At 38.4% G+C, this 14,585-nt stretch overlaps 1 protein-coding gene across 1 annotated transcript; it reads right to left on the bottom strand.

Annotated features, from left to right (window-relative positions):
• Positions 1–616: 616 nt before the first annotated feature.
• On the bottom strand, positions 617–7,068 carry NDUFB4 (NADH:ubiquinone oxidoreductase subunit B4). The gene is made up of 3 exons (XM_021692558.1): positions 6,862–7,068; positions 2,578–2,724; positions 617–732 (listed from the first exon to the last, which is right to left on the bottom strand). The coding sequence occupies exons 1-3, from the start codon at positions 7,039–7,041 to the stop codon at positions 670–672; spliced, it is 390 nt and encodes a 129-aa protein (XP_021548233.1). The 5' UTR covers positions 7,042–7,068; the 3' UTR covers positions 617–669.
• Positions 7,069–14,585: the final 7,517 nt, after the last annotated feature.

Genomic DNA, 14,585 nt, shown 5'->3' with positions numbered 1-14,585 from the left:
ACCTTGTATTCCAACTGTTAAGCTTGAGCTAGGATTCTGATTCCAATTTAACCTCCAAAGCCCATGTGCTAAACCATTTTACTTCCGTTCAATGTGGCCTCTTCTGTCTTCTCACCCCACAGTGGCCCCATATCTCACCATACCCAACACACCTTGCCTTCTCATGCTTCCATTTTGCCCTGTTAGCCCTGTGATCTTCAGAGCCTAGATCAATGCCATCTCCCTAGACAGAATTGCTTCTCCATCACTTTCCTGAATCCCTATTCTATTTTTTACCACACTGTTGTTACTGTTCTGTTGCATTTTCCACTGGGGCTGGAGCCAGACAAAAGTTTAGGTATTAAGTAGTACTAGATATGAGCTCTCAAATAACAATCACTGAATAAACAGTTGTCAGAGTGTGTACTCCTTAAGTACAGGGCCTAAGTTTGTTTTATTGACTGCTGTATTCTGGGCACAGAGCACAGTACCTGGCTCATAGTAGACGCTTATTTGTTTAATGACTAAATGAATGAACGTGAATCTGTTTCTTCATGAAACTGTGAACTCTTACATTGTATTATCCAGCAAATGTTTGTTGAATCAAGGTAATATTAAGAAAGAGAAAGTATTTAATGATTAATAGAAGCTTTATTTAAACAATAATATATAGAGTTATCATTGCCAGACTTAATATGAAATGTTCAATGTTCGATCCAATTTTCCTTCCTGGATAAGTTTTTCTTTCCTATCCTGCAGATAGAAAAAACAAGAAACAAACAAAACAAAACAAAACAAAAAACAAAAAAAAGCTTCATTAGAAACAACACATTTCTGACCTGTGTTCATTGCAACATTATTTACAATAGCCAAGATACAGAAAAACCTGTGTCCATCAATGGATGAGTGGATAAAGACATGGTATATGTATACAATGGAACACTATTCAGCCATTTAAAAAAAAAAAAAAAAGGAATGAAATCTTGCCATTTCGTAAGTACAATCTTATAGATAAAGAGAACAGACTGGTAGCTGACACAGGCAGGGGGTAGGTGGGGGGCAAAATGGGTGAAGGGGGTCAAAAGGTACAAATTTCCAAATATAAAATAAGTAAGTCATGGGGATGTAATGTAAACATGGTGACTACAGTTAATAACACCGTATGGAATATCTGAATGTTGCTAGGAGAATTAATCTTAAGTTCTCATTACAAGAAAAAAGACTGTCTTTTGTAACGATGTTAACAGATGTTAACTAAGATTTACTGTGGTGACCATTTTGCAAAATATACGAACAAAAAAGGTACTGGAAAACACAATGTATTTTGGCATAACCCATGGTACAATCTGAAAAACAGGACTAAAATACTCCAAACCTAATTCCAATCCCCCGTTGTCTAAAGCCTAAAGCGTACATGTGAGGAAGCAGCAGTCTGAAGAAATAAGGGACAATGAGAAAACACTCCTTTTTAAAAACATCTTATGCACATGTTGGAAGAATTATATTACCCCACTAAAAAGTGTATGTCAAAAGCAAAATGCAAACACCTTCTGGATTAAGTGTGGCCTATCTTTTTGTTAAGCAGGTAATTTATCAGACAATCAAAATACAGAAGCTAGATGAGTGCGCTCCAGTCTAGATGGGCAACACAAGGCCTGCTGGGGGTCTAGTACCAGGGTGGCCTAGTGTCAAAGATAAACTGGGTTTCTCTGTGACCATATGGCCTCTGATGGCAGATTCCCACCACAGGCTGCTTTTGCTTTCCTACTGTTAGCATATTACAAAGTTTTAATATTAATCCACAAAATGTGACCAACATAACTAGAATTCATATAAACAGGGAACACACCAAATGATTTATGTATTCTGCTAATACTTAACCCAAATAAACATCTTTTTAAAAATAATGAACTAAGAAAACTAAATATAAAGGTTTGCAAAGATAGTATCGAAAGGCAAATCAAAATAGGAAAGTTTAACTTCTGTATTTTTTTTTGAGAGAGAGAATGCACACGCACGCAGGGGAGGGGCAGAGGAAGAGGGAGAGAATCTTAAGCAGGCTCCGGCCCAGCGTGGAGCCAGATGTGGGACTCAATCTCACAACCCTGAGTTCATGATCCGAGCCAAAATCCAGAGTCCAACACCCAACCGACTGAGCCACCCAAGAGCCCTGAGTGTTAACTTTTTAAAGTTACTTCTGTAGTCTCTTGCTTAATATTCACAGCACAATTCCTTTACATCACCTAAAACACACAGGAAAACTCTTTCAGTCTAAGTTCAAGCCTTAGAAATTTAAACTGACCAACTTATTAAATTCTAGAGCGGCCATTAAATTAAATTTGAAAGACTCAGAGACTATTGTGATTTTTAGCAAGTATATTTCAATATGAGTTGAAACGATAAAGCAATAAAACCAAACATGTAATTGAAACTTTCTGTTTTAACTCCTGCTGGAAAGGAATAAAGATAAAAGGAGAGAGAAACTGAAGGAAGAGTGGAGGACCAAGGTGGAGGAGCACTGGTAGCAAATGCCAAGAGAAAGACCTGCGTCCAGCACAGGGGAACCTATCACATAGAAACTACACATCAGGTACTTACTCTGTCAGTTTTGAAAACATAAAACCAGAAGAAGAGGGGCCCAATTCCAAACAGAGCTCCTAAGAGCGAGGTCTTGGGAGTGGGTCTGAAATTGGGATAGATGTTTGCTGATCTTGCATAGGTCCAACGAATCAAGGCAGGATCTTCCTAAAATTCAGGAAAACAGAAAGTTATAGGAACTTAAGCAGGACCACATTGAAACAATCTCATCAAAACTTTTGTAGGGGAGCAGAGGAGATGCCTTTTGTGCTCCACCACAGTTGAGGGTACACCCTGACTATTGCTTCAGGGAAGATCTTTCATTTCTAGTATTTGTTGAGTAACTCTCTGATGATCCTATCCTGTTCAAGTCCTTCAGAATTTAAAAGATTCTTGTATCACCCTTCAGCTTTCTATTTACTTAAGAGTTAAGAAACCTATTCTTTTTAATCCACCAGAGAAGCCACTTTTTCTCTTTGATAATTTTTTTTTCTTTTCGGGATTGTTTTGTAGTTTCATTGTCTTTCTTGAATTACGACCAACTAAACCACAGTATTCCCAATGAGAACAGATTTCATAGGCTCTATCATGCTTTGTACTTTGTTTCCAGGACCTTTTCTAATGCTACCCCCCGACCCTGCTCTATCTTTCCAGGCTTCAAATAAATTGCAGGAAGGTGAAGAGTAAAGTAGGCCAACTCTGAACTTTAACATTTTTAAGCTGACTTGGCTGATATTTTTTTATAAGCAAAATTATTACATTTTACACTATTAAAATAATTTGTAGTGAGGACAAGGTTGTTGTTAAAGAAAAATAATCAGACTGTCTTGGTTAAGAAAAAATATTGTCCATTTTAATATATTTATACTAGAACAACTATGTAAGACAGCAAATCTGCCCCAAACACATAATTAAATTTAATTAGCTAAATCCCCAAATGATTTTATAAAATTATTTGCTCTAATTAACTGATACGCAGATTAAAAATAAGCAGATGAGGGGCGCCTGGGTGGCTCAGTTGGTTAAGCGACTGCCTTCGGCTCAGGTCATGATCCTGGAGTCCCGGGATCGAGTCCCGCATCAGGCTCCCTGCTCGGCAGGAAGTCTGCTTCTCCCTCTGACCCTCCCCCTCTCATGTGCTCTCTCTCTCACTCTCTCTCTCATTCTCTCTCTCAAATAAATAAATAAATAAAATCTTTAAAATAAAATAAAATAAAATAAAATAAAAATAAGCAGATGAAATCAGCTTTAAAACTTTAATACCAAAGGAGAACATTCAAGGTCCTATACACCACCAAGAAGTCATGATGGATAGGATTAAAACAATTAAACTGGATCTTTCACAGATCCATTTTAAACCAAACTGTTTGCAGAAAACAGTAAAGGTGAAGACACAAGATGTAATAGGTTTAAGGGGATGTTTGAGTTCAATACCTAAAAGGATAAACACATCTATTCTTTATCTATCCCTTCTGCTATTAACGTATTTGAATTCTCCCAGGACAGAATTCTCAATCTACCAGTCACCTCTCTACATATTTATCTGTCAGATCGGTCTTCCAGAAACAGACATTTCATTTCATAAAAATATCAACAGCCCCATGGCCACAGTTCATTGAACCTGTACTGCTGTTAAGAGAGGTTCCAAAACACACTCCATGGGAGACAGTTCTCCTTCTTGGACACCACTCCATGTCCAAAGAACCATCAGCAGGATCTGCCATGGTGAACACTCCTTGAAACTGTTTCTTCTTTTGGCTTTCAGGGCACACACCTGCCTGGTTTTCCTCCTAACTCTATGGTCATTCCCTCTTGGTCTCTTTTGCTCTCTTCTTCCGTATCTCTCCAATCTCTTAATATTGGAGCTTAGACTTCACTGGTCTTCTCTATCTACATTCATTCTCTTGATGATCTATCTCCTCCAGTCACATGGTTTTAAATATCCCATCTATAGGCCGATGACTCCCAAAATTATACCTTCCCAGACCTCTACCCTGAACTCCAGACATAATGTCCAACTACCTGCTCAACACTGTCATGTTGTCTAACAAGAATGTCAAATGTGATGTATCTCAAACTGATTTCCTAATATTCCACTCCCTGCTCTTCTCACATTCTTCTCCATCTTGGTAAAAAGCAACTTCATTCTTCTGATCACTTAGGTCAAAAAACCTTGGAATCATCCTTGACCCTTCTCTCTCTTACACCTCACATCCAATCTGCTAGCAAATCTGGCTGGCTTTACTTTCAATATATACTCAGAACTCACCACTTAACCATCTCCACTGCACTGCCAAAATCCTGATAGATTACCTCAAAAGCCTCCTAGTCTCCTTGCTCTCCTTCATAGTGTATTTTCAACTAAGCAACCAGAGAGATGTTAAAATGTAGGGCAGAATACCTACTCAGTAAAAGTCCTTATGATTTACAAAGCTTGGTGTGATCTAGTTCCAGGTACTTTTCTGACCTCATCTCTTCCCACTTTGCTCTAAATTTCTCCACTTTAGTCATAATGGTCGCTTCAGTATTTTTGCAACTCACCAGGCACACTTCTGCCTAAGGACCCCTACATCTGCTGTTCCCTATACCTAAAATGCTACTTTCCCAGAGAGCTGTGTGGCTAGCTCCCTCACCTTACTTCCTTCATGTCACCTTCCAAGGAAGGCCTTCCCTAGGGCTATCTAAAATTTCAGTTCCTACTGTATAACACATATCCCTTATCCCTTCCTTGCTTTATTTTTCTTATCCCTTGCCACTAACATGCTAAACAATTTAGTTTTTTAACCTGTTTATTACTTGTCCGCCCCACTGGAAAGAAAGCTCTGCAAGGACAGGAATCTATAGTCACCTCAGCATCTAAAACAGGGCGGGGCCTATAAAAGCAATTACTTATTCACTGAATCAATCATTGGTAAAGATTAAGCAAAGAATTTCCATGTATTGATCATTAAATGATTAAGTGCCAAGCACTCATTTAATTAACAGAACCACCAATGAGGCAGGTATTACTGTCTCTTACATGACAAAATTGAAACTGTCCTAGGGCACAGAACTAGAAAAGAGAAAATCCGGAGTTTAAACTTCAGCCATCTGGCACATCAAACCCTGTGTATGTAAATAACAAATGTCTCCCTCCACACCTTCTTCTCAAGTAAACAAGGTTCTGACATCAAGCCAACTGGTTAGGCAGATGTTTTGGGTTACACAGTTCAAGGTTTAAATTCTGCTCTATCACTTGCTAAAGGAGTATCACTCTATGACCTATTTGTCCTTCCCATATTGTTTTCTCATCTGTAAAATGGGGATAATAACAGGGCCTAACTCTTTGAATACTTGTGACATTTGAATAATAATATTCAGAAAGGGTTTAGATAGTGCCTGCACAATGTAAACTTCCTTCAATTCTCATAACTTCCAAAAAGTCCTACAGAACACCAATGCAACTGCTGGAGCAAGTTTTGGTTGCTTTGTTTTTAATATCATATTTGATATCATATTTAAACAGCTTTTGTACAGAAAATTATTGAAAAGCCCACTCACTAAATAATAATAGCAATCAATCTACTGGTTATATGTTAAGTGCCTGCAATGTTATACAAACTATCTCATTTAACCTTACAATGATTCTATAAAGAATGTACTACCTTTCCCATTTAAGATCAGAAAACTAACGTTTAGAGGGGTTAAGGTCATCTAGTTTGCCATTATGTTCTGCCTTGGCTTCTGACTTCAAAGACCAAAGTTTCAACTAGCTGCAGAGTTCTGGGGTATTCAAAAGATATAAACTGAAAAACATCATTATATTCCCATCAGGAGAGAGCAATATTGCTATGAACTGTGAACTGAAAGGTGGAAAACTGCTTTTTAAAAAAATGACACACACATCACGTTTTCTGAACACTCATTACAGCCCAGGCACTGTGTTGGCCAGTCCTGTGCCTTATCTCATTTAATCCTAACATGTATTAACCCCGTTTTTCAGACAGGAAAATCGGGGATAACCAGCAGAGTTGAGTCACTTTCTCAAGATTACCCAGGTGGGAAGTGATCAAGCCGGGACTCAAACCCAGCCCGGTGTGAATTCAGAACCGTCCTCTTGACCACCAACCTCTCCGCCCAAGGTCAAAGGGCTAGTGGGTGGGCCTGTTCTCTCGGCCTGGAAGAGGGCCAAAGTCTAAAATACTGATCGGGAACGGTGGCCGCCCCTCTGCGTGGCCTCCCTTGGCCGGTCTGGCTGCCCGGCCGGGGATGGGGGACCGCCCGGACTCAGGCCCTCGATTCCCGCCCGGCCGGCCCACGACTCACGATGAGCCCTTGGCGGCTGGGGTCGTTGTACTGAAGCAGATACTCCCGTTTAAGCCGGGATCTTATGGCCAACCGCTCGGCTTCCGCCTTCCGGGCTTCCGGAGATACGTTGTATTCGGCTGGGTCGAGGGTAGAGGGTAGGGTAGCCAGACGCGACGGCTCGTACTTGGGGAACGACATCTTGGCAATCCGGGACACAACTGCGCCTGCGCGACTCCGAGGCCCGCCCCCCCCCCTCCCCCCTTCTTCTGGCCTTCATCCTGAGGAAGTGCGCTTGCGCGTTAGCGGAAGGTAGGCAATAAGAATTTGCCCAGGAGGTCCGCTTCTTTCCTCAACCTTCCTCACCGTCCTGGGCCCCCGAATAGCGATCTGCGCATGCACAGTGTGCTTTCCTTAACCTTTCGCCCCCACCCCGCTTCCTACTTTTAGCTACCCACAATCTATTGCTTGTTGCTTCTTCCTAGCAGCCTTACATATTTCTAGGGACATAGCAGAGCTTTATTTTGTGAAGTTGAGCTGTGTGAGACTGGCAGACACAGGAAATGGGACTGGCTGTAGCTAGAATCCTGTTTCAGTGTGAGTCCCTCCAAGGTGTGTGACTTTAGACAAGTCATTTAACGTCTCTGAGTTTCCTCTTGCTCATTCTGGATAATGACCCCTATTCTGTCCACCTACCAAACCTTTAGTGAAGATTAAGTAAGAAAATAAATAGGTGCCAAAGTGCTTTGCAAAACACAGTGCCCGAACCAAGAAAAAGCATAAGCTTTTCTGTACGTTACTACATTAGATTGGTACAGCGGAAGTAGCGGCGTGTTTTTCATAGGCACGAAATAATGTTTAATAGGAGAATGATTTTTTTTTAAGATTTTATTTATTTATTTGACAGAGAGAGACACAACGAGAGAGGAAACACAAGCAGGGGGAGTGGGAGAGGGAGAAGCAGGCTTCCCACGGAGCAGGGAGCCCGATGCAGGGCTCGATCCCAGGACCCTGGGATCATGATCCCAGCGGAAGGCAGACGCTTAAAGACAGAGCCACCCAGGTGCCCCGGAAAATGACGTTATAAGAGAAATGTTGCCTACCTGACTGTAGTAAGTTATTAACAAATGAAGTACTGAATAAAGCTCCTGAAGAAACAGTATTTAATTAAAATACTAATACCTCTTACCTAAAATCCTTAGCACTCTTGGGTGCTAAGAAGGAAAATCATCCTTAGTTGATACTCTTATGCATAGGGGCATTGTATCTTAATGTGAAAGATGATTTGGGGGAAAAAAGGGGGGCTACCGGAAAAGAACCTTCATGCCTACTGTCCTTCTCTCCCACTCTCACGAAGGGGGAAGAAGCAACTTCAAGTTGAAGGGCAGGGTCTGTGGGTACCAGTAAGACACTCCTCAGGAGGAAACATGTAAACAATATTTCCATAACTCAGGCAAGGAAAGCTGGATCAAAAGAGAGCTTCAGCTTGGATGCAATGTCTGGGGACATAGAGGTATGTTGGGAAATGGTTGCTAGGCAGAGAAAGGACCTAGAAAGTGCTGGCATTTGAAGTGATGAGCAGCACTGCTGTCAAATTTATTCAACGTTGTAATACTGTTTTTAAAATATTTATTAAGCACCCGCTGGGTGAAGCATTCTGCACACTAGTCAATCTTAGTCAATCTCCTAGGCTCAGTGGGGGAAATGCAGAAGAAATGAAGGACGTGGTATTTGTCTTTGAGGAGCTGACAGTACAGGCAGTACAGAAAGAACAGACAAGATATGGTAATATTTGCAAAGCAGTTTAATGTCCAAATGAATATAGAGCAAAATGGGCTCATGAGAATGCAGGCTGAGGGAATGTAGAAAAAAGAAATTTGAAACATAACACTTACACTCAATTTTAAAGAAGGAGAAAAAAAAGTTCTGGTTTTTTTCAAAGGTGTTTTAAAATACCATAAAACAAAATGAAATGCAGGAGCAGGTTGTAAATTCTAAAGACAATCTTGATAAAGTTTCAAAAACCTTTTGTTTACAGATTAGACACTGATCTGGGAAGAAGGGCATGCAAAAAGGATAAAAGAAAGAAGAAAGGAGTGCAACGACTACAGATGACAAAGTTTTAAAAAGACTTGGTAAAGTGAAGAGAGAGGGAGAGAAAGAGAGAGAATGACGAGAGAATAAACTACATTCATTTCCCTTTGGATTAGTTAAGGTGTTTGTTCCCACATTTGCTTGATTATCATAAGGATCCCTTAAGATGATTTTGTCAAAAAGATGGAGTCCTAAGTTCTGTTCTGCTGTTGAAGATTCAGAACTGATCTGGCAGGGGCACCCAAAAGACTAATTTTTAGTTTCCTGAAGGGATTCTTCTACTATTGTGTGTTTGGGAAACAGAGATGACTACAAGAGGTCTTCCTTTCCCTCTTCCTTTTTCCAGGAAAGGTCCTCCCAGAGTGAATCTATGTAAGAGGGAGACCTAGATTCCATAATGAAAGAAAAAGACTTGATTGAGACTTTATCTTGAAATAATGCAATCAAAAAATTATGAAAATGAATTTATCTTATATTTAACGTTTAAGGTTACAGTTACAATGTTGTGCTAATTCTGATAAATCAAATGTTAATTTGTGGACATGGTTATTTTCATATAGCTCATTATCCTTCACTTTGCATTTGATTTCTGCAGCAGGGTCATATTTGCAGAAATGTTGGAGGGCTTTATCCAGTTTTTCCAAGGTCCTTTCTTAATCCTTTGAAACTAAATTGTTTCCTTTTGAAGCATTGATGTCATCATCATTCTTATTGGTTGTCTTTTTTTCCTTTGTTATCTGGTCCAACTCTGAGCTCCTCCTTTATTAGTCAATTTGCATGTGGATCCAGCAGTTTACCAACATCACTTTCATCAATTTTATGGAAGTCCACATCTTTTGCAAGATTTGCAATAAATTTCTATTGTTTTTGAGGACTAGATATTTCCAAATGGACGACTAAGACTTTGATAGGAGTGGATGTAGGCATTAGGGTTAGCAGATGGAACAATTTAAGTGGGAAACAATTTCACAAGTGGTCATTTCACCAAAGAACGTTTCATGTTTTGAAGACTTTTACTTTTCTTAATAGAATTTGTCAGAATTTATTGGGACATGGATTACAAGGACTAAGTATATGTATTTGACTGTATTTGTGTTTGTATTTAACCTGTATTTGACTGGAAGAGGGAGGATAAAGTGGTAAAGTGGAGAAGGAGAGAAATGCAAATATGCCGGCGTAGTCAGGTTATAAGAATGGGACAGGATTTCAGGGAACAGAAGATGGACAGGTGAATACAGAAACTGTAAGAGGCAGGTAAGTTCCTGCTTATGAAGAGCATTCCTTCTCTTAATTAGGTAGGATCATAGGTAAATTTGTGAATAAACCCAATGCCCAGAGATTTAACTAATCAGTGATTAACAGCAGCTGACATTTAGTGAGCATTTTCCTTTATTCTTGTTTTTAAAAATCTTAACATTGAATATCAGCAAAGGATATGCTGTCAAACTAATGCAGGGTCCCTTCCTTACATGAGCCCTCTCAAGAACCCTGGGAAGGGCCCTAGAAATGTGCTCACATGGCCATTCTGTTTTTGTAAAATTAGAAAAAGTAAAATACTTAAATCACAGTTGCCTAAGACTGTTGTGTCTCTCCTCTCTGACTTCCTTCCCTTCTATCACATTTTCCCTCCTGTTAGGTGGATCACAGTGGCCTGAGGCATTTGGGGGATCCAGCAAATGAAAATTTGAATTTAGTGGGATATATTTATTTGATTCACATCAGTTTCAAGTGGAATTAAATTACTGCTAGCCATCCAGGTGCAGGATTGGCTTCCAGGGTTATTGTCAACTCCCAGTGTGCCATGAAGGTGCAGGATCAGAGTTTGTGTTTTGATATGAACTTGTCCTGTGAATCTTGGCCCTGGAAATACACAGGTAAAGGAGGAGAAATAAGGTTTAAAATATACAGAACCAGAAGCTAATCTGTGGGAGATTCTTCCAGTCATCATTGGCATTTTTTCTTAAAGAAGCACCTCCTTCCCACCCCCACCTCCAGCTCACCCCACCCCCCAAATTATGTAGGCTTCAAGTCCCATCAAACCCTGATCTTCCTGTTTATCAATCTTGTTAAGACTGCAAGGAAGAGACACAAAGTGCTATGTGAATTAATTTAATTGCAAGGAGATCTAAAAACACGGGGTAGATAGGAAAGTCATCTCTCATTTGGTTATGTAGCCACCCTGGGGATTTATCTTCCAAAATTGAAATAAACAGCAGTTCCAAGGGAGAATAAGAACAATATTTTAGAGCTTCAGTGTCCCACCTAAGCTCAAGTAAACCACTTTCTCTTTGTTTACCTAGCATTTACTATTCCTCCAAAAGAGGGTATTATTGAGTCAGTTTGACAGTATTCAATCTAGATTGCCTGAAAGCACCACATGGGAGATTGGCTTTCACTGTATCCAACTTATCTGCAGCTTTGTTGATCTGGACATTGTCCAAATCAGTCACGAATAAGATTACACGACTGTTTTGACCCAACAGATGCACTTAAGTCACAGAAGCTTATCATATTTAGAGACGACTCACATAGAACTACTTGCTTCCGAAGTGGTATATCCAGCAGGCACATTAGGACTACACAGCCTGTCCATTACAAACATACATCACTTTCTATCTGTTTCTACTATAGCTTTATAATAAGTCTTGGTATTTCAAGGGTGCAAATGTCTCCATCTTATTATAGTTCAAAATTGTCTTAGCTACTTTTGTTCCTCTTCTTTTTCAGATGAATTTAGTATTAAGCTAATAAGTTCCATGAAAAAAAATCTATTGGGATTTTGAATGGAACTGCACTAAATGTATAGCTTGATTTGAGGAGAACAGATATTTTTAAAATATTGCATCTTCCCATCTGTGATCTGTTAAGTCAGGTCCTTTATGCCTTTGGATCATGTTTCGTCATTTTCTCTGTAAGGAATTCTCACCTCCTCTATTAGGTTAATTCTGCTACATTATAGATTCCATTGCTATTGTTAATTGTTTCTTTTCCTATTACGTTTTCTAAGTGGTTATTACTGGTGTGTAGTAATATTACTGATTTTTATATACTGATCTTGGAACCAGTATCCTTGTTGAACTTTTTATTAGTTCTATTGGCTTTTCCATTCACTCCTTTGGATTGTTCTATGGAGTTGGTCAGACCTTGTGAAAATAGCAATCTTGCCTTTTCTTTTCCAAATCTTGTACTTGTTTCTCTCTCTTAATGCTTAGCTAGGACCTACAGTACAATGTTTTATAAGAGTAGAAACAGAGTCTCCTATCTTGTTCCCAGCTTTACCAGGAAATCTGTTCACCACTGAATGTTTGCTGTAGAATTTGGTAGAAGCCCTTTATCAGGTTAAGAAAATTCTCTTCTATTCCTTGCCAAAAGTGGTTTTTTAATCATGGATGAGTGATAATTGATCAAATACTAATTCTACATTTTTGTTATATAGTCATATGGTTTTTCTGCTGATCTATTTAAAACATGGAAAACCATAGTAGGTTGTTCTCATGTGGAATTCTGAATTACATTAATTAATTCTGGAATTATATTCTGAAATTGACTCTTTCATGGCATGATATGTTTTTTAATATACTGATTAAATAATTAAGTTGAATTAAATTTATTAGCATTTTATTTAGAATTTTAGCATTTAAGTTCATAGATGAATTGGCTCTATAATTGTCTTTTTCTTATTTTGTTCTTGTGTAGTTTTGGTAGTATATTTACATGAAATGAATTGGATAGATTTCCTTTTTTTTTTTTCTTTTTTTTAATTCTCCAAAATGGTTTGTTCAAGACAGGAACTATATATTCCCTGAAGACTCTATAAATTATCTTTTAAAACTGTCTGGGTCTTCCTTTTTATTCTCAGGGGAGACTTTTGGCTATCAGTTCAATTTCTGTAATGGTTTTGGGTTTTGTCAGGTTTTCTATCTCCTCTGGAATGCATTTTGGTAATACTTTCTTAAGTATCTTGTTTGAAGCTTATTGCTATAGAGTTTCTAATCTCATCTTATGATTTTTTTCAGTTTCCACTATCTTTATAATTATATAATCCTCTTTTTGTTTCTAATATTGTTTGTTTGTTTTCATGCCCTTCTTATTCCCCATCCCCTATTTCCCCTATCCCCCACCCAAACCCCCTCTGGTAACCATCAGTTTGTTCTCTATAGTTAAAAATTTGCTTCTTGGTTTGTCTCTCTCTCTCTCATTGTTTTCCTTTGCTTGTTTTGTTTCTTAAATTCTACATATGACTGAGATCATATGGTGTTTGTCTTCCTCTGGCTGACTTATTTCACTCAGCATTATACTCTTTAGCTCTGTCCATGTTGCTGCAAATGTCAAGATTTCATTCTTTCTTATGGCTGAATAATTTCCATCTTCTTTATCCATTCATCTATCAAAGCACACTTGGGCTGCTTCCATAGTTTGGCTATTGTAGATAATGTAGATAATGTTGCTGTAAACATAGGGGTGCATGTATCCCTTTGAATTAGTCTTTTTGTATTTTGGGGGGTAAATACCCAGTAGTACGATTCCTGGATTGTAGGTAGTTATATTTTTAATTTTTTGAGGAAACCCCATACAGTTTTCCACAATGGCTGCACCAGTTGTTTATTTATTGCTTCTTTTTTTCTTCATCCATCCTGCTAGAGGTCTGTCTATCTTGTCTTTTCAGAGAGCCTGCTTTTTATTTTATCATCTCTAATCAAGTTTTCCTCTTATACTTCTTTTATTTTTCTTGAGATTACTCTAATGTTCTTTTTCCAGTTTCTTAAGCAGAATACTTACCTCATTCATTTTCATTTTTATGCATATAATTATGTACATTTCATTTTAGCTACATATCCATAGGTTTTTATTAGTATTTTCATTGTCATGTAGTTCCTAGTATTTCATTATTTCTATTATGTTTTTTTCTTAATTCATAAGTTATTTAGAAATGCGGTTTTTCCAAATATTGTTTTGTTTTGTCTATTTTTTATTGTTAATTTCTAATGTAATTGCATTATTGTATAATATTAGTCCTTTGAAATTTGCTGAGACTTTTTTTTAAGATTTTATTTATTTATTTGACACAGAGAGAGAGAGAGCACAAGCAGGGGGAGCAGTAGGCAGAGGGGGAAGGAAAAGGCTCCCCTCCCCACTGAGCAAGGAGCCTGATGTGGGGCTCAATCCCTGGGATCATGACCTGAGCCAAAGGCAGACCGCACGCTTAACTCACTGAGCCACCCACGTGCCCCTTGCTGAGACTTTCTTTGGGACTTAATATATGGTCAGTTTTTGTTTGTTTGTTTTTTTTGTTTCTTAACAAACCATTTTTTTGAAATTTAGCATACATATAGAAAGAAAAATGCACAAATCATACATATGCTGTTCAGTAAGTTATTACAAAGTGAACAAAGCCTTGTAATCATACATAGTCATTTTTATAACAGTTCCATGTGAGCTTAAAAAGAATGGATACTCTATAATTATTGAGTGCAAGGTTAGATCAAGTTTGTTAATTATGTGGTTTAGGTCTCTTATATCTTTATTCACTGGTGTGCCCTTGATCTATTTCCAATATAGAAGTGCATATAATTTCCCAGTGCCATTGTGGTTTGTTCATTTCTCCTTGAGCAAGATTAGAATACACAGGGTGAATTGAAGGTGATATGGAA

Source organism: Neomonachus schauinslandi, chromosome 1, assembly GCF_002201575.2.
Source record: "Neomonachus schauinslandi chromosome 1, ASM220157v2, whole genome shotgun sequence".
NCBI classification, from domain to species: Eukaryota; Metazoa; Chordata; class Mammalia; order Carnivora; family Phocidae; genus Neomonachus; species Neomonachus schauinslandi.
The sequence above is the reverse complement of the archived record's forward strand: the minus strand, read 5'-3'. Positions and strand labels throughout refer to the sequence as shown.

Coding starts and splice junctions, on each gene's coding strand:
- NDUFB4 (XM_021692558.1), bottom strand. CDS start 7,041: ATGTCGTTCCCCAAGTACGAGCCGTCGCGTCTGGCTACCCTACCCTCT. Junction 2,725..6,861: donor CCAGCCGCCAAGGGCTCATC/GTGAGTCGTGGG, acceptor CCTGAATTTTAG/GAAGATCCTGCCTTGATTCG. Junction 733..2,577: donor ATGTTTTCAAAACTGACAGA/GTAAGTACCTGA, acceptor TTCTATCTGCAG/GATAGGAAAGAAAAACTTAT.